Raw genomic sequence first — 12,526 nt, 5'->3', positions numbered from 1 at the left:
TGACTGCATACAAAACACACATCATTGTTGACAGCTTAATTAGCGGACGGCGGAAGATTTTAACTTATCTGATCAGTAGCGACATGTTTTGTTCTATATTAATAATGGGAAAAGTTATTCAAGAATTCAATAAAGTAAACCATAGCCTTACCTTTTGCAAAGATGACAATAACAGCGCAGCGGCCAGTGATTAGTTAAAAGTAAGCTCCATAGAGAAACGCGATTGGTCAAAAGTTAGCCACAGGCGAGAAACACGATTGGTTAAAAGTAAGCCCCATAGATAAACGTGATTGGCTCATGTGGGCTTACTTTGGCGCAAGCCAGTGGGAAGCAGTAAGCGCAACGCCAAGGTCATGGGTTCGATCCCAGGGATTGCACATACTCAGAAACAATGTGTAGTGTAAGAAACAATGTGTAGTGTAAGGCAATTTAAGTCGCTTTGGATAAAAGCGTCTGCCAAATATGTAAATGTAACTGTAAAGAACTACTCGACACAGCTCTGTGGTCTTAACAAAGGTCTTCTGAAGCGAATCGATGCATTTGTTTAAGAGAAATATCCATATTGCCAACGTTATTTACGATAATGTCTAACTTCCGTTATCTCTCGGCTGCGCGTGAACCAGAGGCTTGGTTGGAGCTTCAAAAAATTGCCCCCCCCCCATTCACTCCCATTCTACCGCTTGGAAGGAAAAGGATATGCTTATGTGGTATTATAACTCTTGACTGCATTATCTTCAAGAAAGTCATATTCAGTCAGGATGCTTTGAGGGGTGAGTAAAAAATGGTGAAATTTTGTTTCTTGGCTGAAGTATCCCTTTAACACCATAAACCAGAGCTGCATGATGTGCCGTCTCCTAAACATTTATCAAAATTAGATATTTATCCATATTAAAGACAATGTGTCACACTCACAAAGACATTTGTTTTTAATAAAATATCTGAGATATGCTCGGTTTTAGAGCATTTATTTCAAAATACATGTTTTAACAAGTACAGCCTTTGAAGTGTAGTTATCGGTGAAGTAGACAGAATAGAGATATGATTATTTATTCACACTACAAAAATCGTACAGCAAACACCGCAAGACCAACACAACATAAATCTCGAACAGCTTTACTCAGTAGAAAACTTTATAGGATATAGGTCATGACCTCTTACAACTTTACCTCAGCAGGACACCTAACATTTAAACTATTGCTCCCAGAACTATACAATAATACATACTTTTAAAAGTTGAGTTTGCTCACAAACTTCTAAAGGACGAAATTAAACTTTTATACGACATGAAACAAGCTTTAAAACCATCGTCATTTTGTGAAGTCGTTGCTCAAATAATCACAAGCAAGGCTGCCATCTACTGGCGAAGAGCAGAACCTCACTAGTTATCAATCTAAACTTTTTAGGAAACACAAACTTCCGAAAAGATGAGTAAGATTGTTGATTCCGTCTTCAAAGTAATACTTCGTAATACACATAGTGTTAATACAAAAAAGACGAATGCAAAAATACATAATTATAATTTTTGCAGGCCTTCTATGAGCATCATTTCTGTTGTTTGTCTCAATCATGGTCCTGTTTGAGCTCTTTCCTCCGAATCCGCCCACTCCTCTCAAAAGTGTCCAATAGTCCTCTCTCGCCAGGAATCATACATCTTAAACACCTTTACTCGACTCCTTCCCCAAGTGTGCCGTGTCATCATACGCAGGTAACACGATGGAAGGAGAACAGCTACAGGTGAACGATATGCACCAATTTGATTTACAAATGACATTTATAAACACAGATTATATTTATAAACACACAAGTCGCATTGCCCACGAAACATCAAAGCGTGTTTGTCAAAACTTCCCGCTTTGAAGTTTTCGCGCAATGTAGAATTTGGCGCTACGAGCCATGAAGATTTTCCTCGCGTGTTTGATGTTATTGAGTTTAATTTATGCGTCTGCTTTAACAGGCTTTGCATGCATTACATCACTTGACTGCGTGTTTATTGTTTGCAGGTTTTTAACCCGCGGGGACTGAAGACTTTGGAGGAATGGATGCAAAAGACCTCCATCACCTTAACACAGGTCAATGGTCAGAGGAAATATGGTGGTCCCCCTCTGGGTGAGTACTCTTGATTTCTGTCATCATCTTATCTCGAATTACGCGAGGCAAAGGCACATGGAATCACTTACAATATCTTATTTCCTTCTGTGGCTTCGATTAAAGTAAAAGCAGGAGGTGTATGTTTAAGACCAGTTAGAATAAATCGTCCTGTTGTCTTAAAAGTAACTTGGCACATGGCAGTGACAAACAACCATCTATGAACTCGACTCGTGCAGCCACGCGCCTGATATAACAGGCACACTTGAGATATATTATAGGCAGTACATCAGCATTGGTGTAACATTTTTGATTATTGGGTCATTTGTCGATTGATTACGCATATTTGCAAGGGAGTCAAATTCCAAAATAAACTAATTAATACAAATGGTTTTCCAATGATGGTAGATTGGCAGCAGGGGGTTGTGTTTGATTCTTTTGCTCACCGGCCCCCGCCTGTTATCAGACACATTACATTCGGATCTGGCAGAGTCGAATCTAATGAGCGTTTTCTAACCTGTGCTGGAGCATCCATTGATACGCGCGTGTTGCGCCTCTCCCTCATCTGACACACCTGATCCACCTCAATAGCTTATTAGTAGAGACTGTAAAACCTAAATTAAGCGTGTCAGATAAGAGATGTATACAAAATGTGTAGGACTACTGACTGCTAAGCAAATTACGAATCCAATTCTAATACAGAAAACAACCTTGCTAAAGAGGAGGAACAAGAAACCATAGCAAAACATTGTTTGGCCCAATAAAAGTTGCAATTAATCAAAGACCTGACAACATGCAATCAAAATTTGCTAGAATTGTTGAATGCAAGTCAATTTATTTCATAATTAGATATTTATTTATTTATTTATTTGGTTTGTGAAGTGATGTAAAAGTGTATATAATACCAAAATCAAGTTGATTTGGTTATCTTGAGAACCCATTGATGTTTTGATCCAGGACCTTGTGCGTTATTCATACGGAGCTGTCTAAATTCTTTCTCATTTAAAGGAACAGTTCACCAAAAAATGTGTCTTTATTTATTCACCCTCAAGTTGCTCCAGATGTGTATACATTTCTTTGTATTTGGATAAAAGGCTTGTAACCAAACAGTTCTTGGCCACCGTTGACTACCATAGTAGGAAAAATGTCCTTGGTCTGTTGAACACAAAAGAAGATATTTTGAAAAAGTAGCGCAGCAGAGCAAACAGTTCTGGGGCACTTTTGACTACCATGGTAATTTTTCCTACTATGGTAGTCATTGGTGGCCAAGAACTGTTTGATTACAGGCATTCTTCCAAATATCTTTCTCTGTGTTCATCACAACAAAGAAATTTATACAGATTTGGAACAACTTAAGTGCTCGTAAAAGAAGACAGAATTTCCATTTTGGGTGAACTGTCCTTTAACTCTCTTCTCTTTCATCAGGCTGGTGTGCTCCTGCTCCAGGCCCGGGCTGTGAGGTCTTCATCAGTCAGATACCACGTGACGTCTACGAGGACCGCCTGATCCCGCTCTTCCAGAGCGTCGGCACTTTGTACGAGTTCCGTCTCATGATGAACTTCAGCGGCCAGAACCGCGGCTTCGCCTACGCCAAGTACGGCAACCAGGTGATGGCGTTAACCGCCGTTATGACCCTCAACCAGTACCGCCTAGCGGAAGGGGCTCGACTGACGGTGCGCAGGAGCACGGAGAAGAGAGAGCTGCGCCTCGGGGACCTGCCGGCTAACGTGATCGAGCCAGAACTGCTCATGGTGCTTCGGATGTTCTCCGAGGGCGTGGATGATGTCATGCTGAAAGTGGGCGGGCCTAAAGGGAGAGAGGTGGTGGCTATAGTCCAATACTCCTCCCACTATGCTGCATCCATGGCTAAGAAAATATTGGTGCAAGGTATGCTGGGATAGTCATGTGGGAGACTATACATTTGTAAATGTTTCTATTTTACTAAATTAGTTTTTGAAGTTATTTTCTCTTCAAAAAAAGTATGCATTTCACAAAAATATTTTTCATTTACCGATTTTTCATTGATTTTTAGTTTTCCCCCAAATAAAAAATGCTGTCCTTTTATTCATTTAGTTCAAAAATGGTTTCATATTCATAGTTACTTTATCTCTTTTCAGCGTTCAAGAAGCAGTATGGCATTTGCATCACTATAAGATGGTTGTCCACAAAGTCCAAGCATGTCGAGGAAGCCAAACCAGAAAACGGCCCTCTTACCCAGCCTGGTCTAAAACCCCTCCCCAAACCCTTTATCACCTCACCCCACCTGCACCCCCCACCATTCCTTCATAACGTCCCGACCTGCACTTCCCCCCAGCCCTTCATTCGGGCGGTTGGCCGTCGTGCAATCCAACCGAGAGATGGGCTGGTACCTCAAGACGCCGCGTCTCAGCTGCAGTGGCTCTGCGAGGTGAACGAACTCGGAGCTCCGCAGTACGATGTATGTTACCATCACACCGGGCCCGACGGCTTCCTCTACTTCGCCTATGAAGTCTTGATCCCAGCTCTTCCCATTCCCCTGTCCGGTTTTGTCCAGATCCTGCCGGGCAACAGCGCTCATGCCATGAAGGGGGAAATTCACCGGGCCACCGCCGAGCACGTGCTGAAAACCATATACAAGGCCTCAAACCTGCAAGCTTTCTAATGTTCCGGCTGCGTTATCGGTTTCATGTTCAGTATTACAGTTTTGAAGGCATGTGATGTCGAGGTTCCAGTTAAAAAAAATGAGTCGAATTTTGTAAAGAGGAATTTTAGTTAACCGCATAAGCAGGCGGTGAATTCATGTTTTTCAAGAACAGAATTTAGTGGTATGAATGAAGTTTTTTGTATTTTGTTCTCTTTGATATGTTTTATAATATTTTAACTATGTAATATTAATAATTTGTATGTTGTTTTCCAGTCCACCCTATCACATTTGGATGACTTTGTATGTTTTCACAATTTTTTATGAATGTTTTTTTTACTTGTTTTGCACTGGTTTTGACTTTGCATGGTGTGCTTTGTGTTTCCTTATTTGATGGGCTGTACTGGCTAGAAATGACTTTTGTACAGTAAATAGTTCCAAGAAATTATACTTGTGCTGGCTCTTTCTTTGCCTATAATACTGTTTTCATTTGTAGTTTTAAACGTGTTTACACACACATGTATAATATATTTCATATACATAAGACCAGGATAACTATTATTTTTATAGTACTCGGAGGACTATTATATCAAGTACTAAACTTCAAAATGTATGGGACACAAATGTGACCCTGGACAACAATAAGAGTCTTGTCAATTTTTCAAAATTGAGATTTTTACATCATCTGAAAGCTGGATAAATAATCTTTCCATTGAGGTAGGGTTTGTTAGGCAATATTTTTCCAAGATTCAACCATTTAAAACTCTGGAACCTGAGGGTGCAAATAAATCCAAATACGGAGAAAATCGCCTTTAAAGTTGTCCAAATTGAAGTCCTTAGCATAGCATATTACTCACAAAAATTAAGTTTTTATATATTTACAGTAGGAAATTTACAAAATATCTTGATGGAACATAATCTTTACTTGATATCCTAATGATTATTGGCATAAAAGTAAAATCGATAATTTTGACTCATACAATGTTTTGTTGGCTATTGCCACAAATATTCCTGGGTCACAAATCTGCTTTAATCCCTGTTTTAAAACATTGTTGAGAGGTTGGGTATTACCTTTCCAAGTGAAATTACCATAAACCTACATTAGTGGAAGGACCCAAGCAATATTTACAGATGAGAATATCAAATATTTGGCCTAGTTTGGAATCGTATAGCAGCATGCACCCTAGCAACTTCACTTTGATGGCCTAATTTTTTCACTAGCAAGTACTCACTCTTCCTAAAAAATTGAAAAAATAAAGATCTCAGTCTACATGGACCCCGTGGCATTAAAAGCATGACTGACATAAATTAAAAGCTAAATGAATGACACAAGATGGCACGAAAAGGTTTTTGTGTTACTCATTTATTGAGATCTGATTTAATCCATGCAGATTTGAAAAAAACAGGCAATGAATTGAACGTGACTCCTCGATGTACATGTTTAACTGACAGACGACTGTAAATGATGTGTGGTAAACAGGTCCACCCTCCATCTTCACGGCGACCGTTTCTAAGACTACGAGGTCCGTGTTTTGATCTCGTCAATCAGATTGAATCTGGGCACATCCACCTGCAGGAGACCAGAGAAAACCATCACTTAATGCTTTAGTTTCACAAAGACATTTAACTAGTTATGACATGCCATACCAAAACAAGACGTTTGAACATATGTATATTGTCTTTTAAGAACATACTGTATGTGCATGTGTTATTTATGTCATATTGAAATGTGATGGAAGTTCAGTAAACCAAACCCACCTCTTCTCGGGTGGCGACGTTGCGTAGTTTGACGACTCCATCTTTGAGTTCCTGCTCTCCTAAAATAGCCACAAGCGGAATTCCAGTTTCCTCACAGTGTTGCAGCTGACTCAACAGCTTTGGGTTTTTCTTATACAAAACTTCAGCCTGTAACACATAAACACACAGCACTGAATCAAACTGTAACTGTAACAGCAAAAAAAAGCACTGATCTCACGCACCTTTATTCCTGCATTCCAAAGCTCGGCGGTCAGCTTGAGTCGTTCTTCCAGAAGATTCTTCTGCGCCGAGGCAACCAGCACTTGTGTTTCAGTGGTTCTGACTTTCTCTGAAGACGCCTGGAAGAGACAGACCACAACATGGTATGTTTGTATATCTAAATGCTTCTACTGTAGTGCATGAACTGTTTTTAAAGAAAACATCAAATTTGTCCTTTGTTTGCATGCTTTATCATCAAGCATTAAAAAACAACTGCATAAAATTTGCGTCTTTCACCTCGGCCTTCTGCTCCATGATAGAGAAGATCCTCTCGATTCCAATGCTGACACCCACACATGGTACTTTTCTGCCCTTGGGGTCAAACATTCCCACCAGACCGTCGTATCGTCCTCCGCCGGCCACGCTGCCCACGCTTACACCTGCCTCATCGCCCGCCACCGCACCATTCTGCTCCGCCGCCGTGGACGCTGCTGCTGGTAAGGTCTGGGACAGAATCGCCTCATAAATTACACCAGTGTAATAGTCCAGACCTCGAGCCAAGCTGAGATCGAACACAACCTAGAGAGAGAGAGAGAGAGAGAGAGAGAGAGAGAGGTGAAAGAGAGCGATTTAAAAATTAATGGCGTCAAACGAAAAGAACAAGTGGTTAGAGACGTCACAGATGCGAGACAGTGAATGTGTGCGAAAGGCAGTAATCACAAAGATGAAATTATATCTCTATTTAGTGAAATGGAAAAACACTGTCGTAAAATTTTATAGTAAGTGCATTTCTTCTTTAACGGGTCATAAAAAGAAAGTAACTGTTCAAAGTTAATATGATTTTTTTGTCTTAGCAAGCTGCTCTGCTGGACATTCGGCTCACGTGAGAAAAGGTCCAAAGGTGTTGGATGAGTCACAAATACGCAGATCTTCACCGTACGTTTCTGCTTCATATAAGATAACGTTTACTAAACTGGTATCCTCTTTGTCATAGTATTCGCTGAGGAAAGCATTATTTTATTGTGCTGTGTTTTTATTATTTCTTCAGTTCCAAACCCCAAACATTTCTTGTGAAACATACTTGAGCTCTGCCTTTGACCTCACCTTGTCTGTGACCTGGAAGAGCTCCAGATAGCTGAAGAGCTGCTTCATATCTGTGAGCCCGGCGCAGGCCTGTTTGCTCTTGGATAGTCTGGGGTCCTGAAGCAGTCGCTCGGCCAGATCCAGCCCACCTAGAGGTCAAAGACATTATTATGTAGACAAACTGACCCAAGATCAGCAGATTTGTATGCTGCGGATTAAGACGGCACCACACGGTGGCCGACAAAAAAAGCACTACAGCTAGGGTGACCACCACCCAACAAACCAAATGTGGGACAGGTAATCCGTTTGTGTGGGACAATGTGGGACACCATTGAAAGGAAACTGTGATATAATAACGGAATGAAAACATTTTTATATAATTTTTTAGCTTATTTTTTGAGCACAGATCAGACGCGGAGTTTTCATGTTGTACACTTTGAAGATCTTCTCAAAAAGAGAAAACTAAAGGAATAAAGAACAAACAAATACTGAAAAAGAGTTTCTTTTTTAAAATGTATTCTTGTTAAATAATGCATTTCATGATTTGCAAATCATTTTTATTTTAATACGCTAACCACAACCTACAGGCTAAACACAGTTTCAAAGCCACACCTTTTACGATGTTTTAGTGACTTTTTATTCGGCAAGTTGACATGAGAGGATCGCCACCCGATCTATTGACAGACTTCGCAGCCTCTTGATGACTGAAATCACTGCCTTCTTCTCATACTGTACATTGGATAAAAGTCAGGCTTTAAAAAATAGTTGCGTTTGTACAGTGTTGGGTGTAACTAGTTACTAAGTAATTAGTTACTGTAAGTTAATTACTTTTCCCTTGAAAAAGTAAAGTGAGGGATTACTCTTATTTTTTCTGTAATTTAATTACAGTTACTTTTGATGTAATTAAACTAAATACTTTGTGTAATATATGTGTGTGCAATAGTGGAATTGACATCAAAATTCAAAGTCTAACTTTAAAATCTGTGCTTTAATGTATAATTCTCACATTTGTAATACTTTGGTCAGTTAATAAGAGTATTTTATGTAGTTTAATATTATTTATTTAAATGAATTAAAAGAGCCTTTTCATGTCTATCCTTGAATCACTTAACTAATCAAAGTTGATATAGGATATAGAAAGTAAGTAGTAATAAGTAACTAAATACTTTTTGGAGAGAGTCATTTGTACAGTAATCTAATTACACTATTGAATATGTAATTAGTAACTAGTAATTAATTACTTTTGAGAGTAACTTACCCAACACTGTGTTTGTATGAGCTCGTTTGACACTGGTGTGGGTTGCTGCTTTTGACACAGTTAAAGAACGCGTTTCCTAATGTGACTACTAAAAACCAACAGACTGATGAAATTTTCTCAATATGCGACGTGTGGGACAAGGTGTGAAAATGATGTGCGGTATAACTCAAAGCGGGACGGGTGGTCACCCTAACTACAGCACCGGGTTGTACCGGTCAGGCAAATGACTTTTGATAAACTGCAGCTGAATGTGGGCGTGACTTAAGTTTACTCACCTTGCATGCTGACAAACTGCCCGATCTGATCGGCCACATCCTCCGAAAGGCCCTTTTCATTTACCATTTCGTTTTTTACATCCTCCCAGGCCATCTGCAAACAAACATACACAGAGCCACGGAAAAACAATATGCACATCCTGTTAGATAAATCAGATCTGCGTACTTGTCACTGCATTAAAAACAACTGTGCATTCTTATCTGCTGAATTAATAAAAGTAAACATCATTCAGGTCTCTCACCTTGTCCAGTTTGTCCACTGTAGAGCAGATTGTGCGGAACTTCTCATCAGGAACACCACACACAGCGAACATCCCGTCTAGAATGCGTCTGTCATTCACCTAAAATATATATATACATAAAAAATAATCACGGCTGTCATGTCACGCTGATAAACACAGATGATAAATGAGCACAACATCACCCACTTTTATGAAAATCTTGGTCAGATATTAACCTTGATACGAAAATCTCCTAGATCTAGTTCATTCAGGATCTCATAGACGATCTTAAGACACTCAGCATCAGGGATCATCGCGTCATACTGACCCGCAATGTCGAAATCCTGCAGCAACACAAATCAAAGTGTTTAAATGAAAGTTTGACTCATTTCTTATGTGCAGGATATTACTGAGGAGGGATGGAATCAGGAAAACTGCCCTGGATTCCAACCTGCATCACCAACATGAGCACCAATGATTGTAAATCAAGGGCTTGACGCACAGATGTAAGTCACTTTTGATCAAAACAATTCCTGCATTCTTTTTTCATTCAATAAATCAGTGATCCACACGGCTTCAAGGATCTGAAGGTACTTACACACTGGTAGAACTCTCTGTATCTGCCGCGGGTCATGGCTGGGTTGTCTCTGCGGTACACTTTGGCGATGTGGTAGCGTTTGATGTTGGTGATCTTGTTCATTGCGAGATAGCGAGCAAATGGGACCTGAGGGGAGGAGTCAAGGAAGAAAGTGCATACAGCGTGACAGAAATTTGGACGGAAAGAAAACGCATGACTGGTGTTGTCAAGGATACAGTGAGGTCATATCTCAGGGACAGAAGTTCCCCGCCCTGGTCCTTTAGATCGTAGATGAGTTTGGAGTCCTCTCCGTACTTCCCTGTTAAAGTTTCCTACACAGTCACAAAAATCTGAGTCTATTACTGAACTCATGTTGAAATGATGATGTAATAAACTAGCGTAGAAATGTGATAAACTCATGAACCTTTAGTTCAAAGACGGGTGTATCAATGGTTTCTGCACCATGACGTTTGAAGCAGCTGATGATGATGTTGAAAACCTTCTCTCTTATAGCCATTTGTTTGGGGCTATAGTCCCTGGTCCCCTATGGAATAAGAGGGAAGGGGAGAAAAACGGTCTTCATGGGGTAATACAGACATGTGTCTTCACTAAACAAACTTGCATGTTTGACATGTCCCAAATATTAGTCATTTTTGGCTCTACCTTGGCTGTTTTGAGCACAAACGTCTGTTTGCCCTCATCTCCACCCAGCTGAGCTTTGAGCTCCAACAGTTTGGCAACTTCTTCATCGATCTAAAAACCAAATTACAATTTCATTTAAAAAACTCGAATATAAAATTGTCATAATGATCATGTCAGTCACAATGCAGAATAATTTTAATGGTGCCTAACCTTGGTCTTATTTACTTTTTTTATTTTGGACTGAAAAAGGTCCCAAGTCTTATTTTTAACATTTTTTACCTGTGATAACGTCATTCCAAATGAGCAGCGCGTAGATCGCAGAAGCATGGTGGTGCGACGGCCCATCAGTCCGGCACACATGCGCATGGAGATCAATCCCAGAGTGTTCATGATACAACCGGAGTCCAAACCCAGCACACACACAGTCAGCAATACCACAGTCCCAAAGGTTCTTCCACAGAATCACAGCAGAATCGTCCAATCACATCCCACGAACAGCAGCAGTATTTCAGGTGTGCAGTGATGGGAGGTGGAGGATGATGGTGGTATCCGTGGCAACAAGCAGGAAGAACAGGAGAAAAGTGATGAGCAACCCTGTCACTACGGTCCCACGAGACATCACAGCAATGAGGAAGCAAAACATGAGAGGAGGCTGTCAACCAAGCATTCCCAAACTGCTGGATATCGCACTGTGTACATGCTTTTATCACACAACACCTCTTGTAGAGCTAAGCAGTTCCAAACCAGACTAGGAATTGAGATAACACACAATAACTGTGTGGTATTGCATGGGAGAAATCAGAAACATAATGAACTACTTTTGAGTAGATTCTGGAATGAAGTGTGGTTATGTGGATTTTTGATGATAATAATGTCATGTTTCACTTTTTTAGGGAAATTAGATAAACCTGTGACTTATAATCTATACTGTAAATATAACAAGACGTTGGTTGTTTCTTACATAAAATTGTCCAATACCATTACTTTGGTATTGACACAAAACAAACCATTTTAAATCAAGTAAAACATATAAATATGCCATTTCCGATTATGAACTGTCATCAGTAACCATTTACATGATATTAAACAGAAACATTTTGGAAATGCATTATGGTTATTAAAGTTATTATGGTGATGACAGATATTCATACCAACAGACTACAGTAGACTAGTATCTATCCATCGATCTATTGATCCATACTGTACAGGCAGTATTGATTTCCATCATGACTGACAGATTGCATCAGATGGCTAACAGTTAGCATTTCCACTGTAAAAGTATTAAATATTTAATGATGTCACTGTAATCGTTTAAATCTACTCAAACAGACCACAACCAGTAATATAAGTCATATCCAAATACTGATATTATCAACATTGCTGGTATGAAAGAAACAACGTGCAGCACATATTCACAACGCGTTCCCTTCACTTTGCTTTAAAACAATGACAGGAGAGCTCAAACCGACCTGATCTTTTCTCGCTTTCTCCGATTTCAGTTTTCTGACGACCTCTCCCTGTATTTTAATCGCCCCCTGGAGCTGCGCTTTGTCGGCCATGGTTCTCGAGCGGAGCCGGTGATGAGTCCAGCGACTGAACTGTAGCTACTGCCGGGCGCACGCGTTACACGTCACCGTGTGAGGTGAAAGATTGGCTTAACTCAATTTTTGGGGGGGATTGGTGTTGTTGGTTGAAATTTTGGTTAGAATCCTAGGTTAGGTTATGTTATTTTTGTTGTTGTTGTTATTATTATATATAATATTTTGTTGTGTTTTGTTTATAAAGCGACTCGTACCTGTGAAGTCAGCA

At 39.9% G+C, this 12,526-nt stretch overlaps 2 protein-coding genes across 3 annotated transcripts; one reads left to right on the top strand and one right to left on the bottom strand.

Annotated features, from left to right (window-relative positions):
* The first annotated feature begins 1,696 nt into the window (after window positions 1–1,696).
* dnd1 (DND microRNA-mediated repression inhibitor 1) lies at window positions 1,697–4,800 on the top strand. The gene is made up of 4 exons (XM_057349898.1): window positions 1,697–1,734; window positions 2,001–2,106; window positions 3,511–3,972; window positions 4,203–4,800. The coding sequence occupies exons 1-4, from the start codon at window positions 1,714–1,716 to the stop codon at window positions 4,724–4,726; spliced, it is 1,113 nt and encodes a 370-aa protein (XP_057205881.1). The 5' UTR covers window positions 1,697–1,713; the 3' UTR covers window positions 4,727–4,800.
* Window positions 4,801–6,056: 1,256 nt separating this feature from the next.
* On the bottom strand, window positions 6,057–12,345 carry hars (histidyl-tRNA synthetase). 2 transcript variants are annotated; one of them, XM_057349498.1, is made up of 14 exons: window positions 12,187–12,296; window positions 10,997–11,317; window positions 10,739–10,828; window positions 10,500–10,619; window positions 10,312–10,407; window positions 10,097–10,222; window positions 9,735–9,842; window positions 9,520–9,618; window positions 9,278–9,371; window positions 7,766–7,893; window positions 6,959–7,240; window positions 6,685–6,801; window positions 6,464–6,610; window positions 6,057–6,275 (listed from the first exon to the last, which is right to left on the bottom strand). In XM_057349498.1, exons 2-14 carry the CDS (start codon window positions 11,105–11,107, stop codon window positions 6,222–6,224), a joined length of 1,572 nt encoding a protein of 523 aa, XP_057205481.1. In that variant the 5' UTR covers window positions 11,108–11,317; window positions 12,187–12,296; the 3' UTR covers window positions 6,057–6,221. The 2 variants fall into 2 exon arrangements, with proteins under 2 accessions (XP_057205481.1, XP_057205482.1); XM_057349499.1 differs by lacking the exon at window positions 10,997–11,317 and having other exon boundaries at window positions 12,187–12,345.
* Window positions 12,346–12,526: the final 181 nt, after the last annotated feature.

Source organism: Triplophysa rosa, linkage group LG13 (genome assembly GCF_024868665.1).
Source record: "Triplophysa rosa linkage group LG13, Trosa_1v2, whole genome shotgun sequence".
Classification (NCBI taxonomy): Eukaryota; Metazoa; Chordata; class Actinopteri; order Cypriniformes; family Nemacheilidae; genus Triplophysa; species Triplophysa rosa.
Note: the sequence above shows the minus strand (reverse complement) of the source record. Positions and strands in the feature narration are given on the sequence as shown.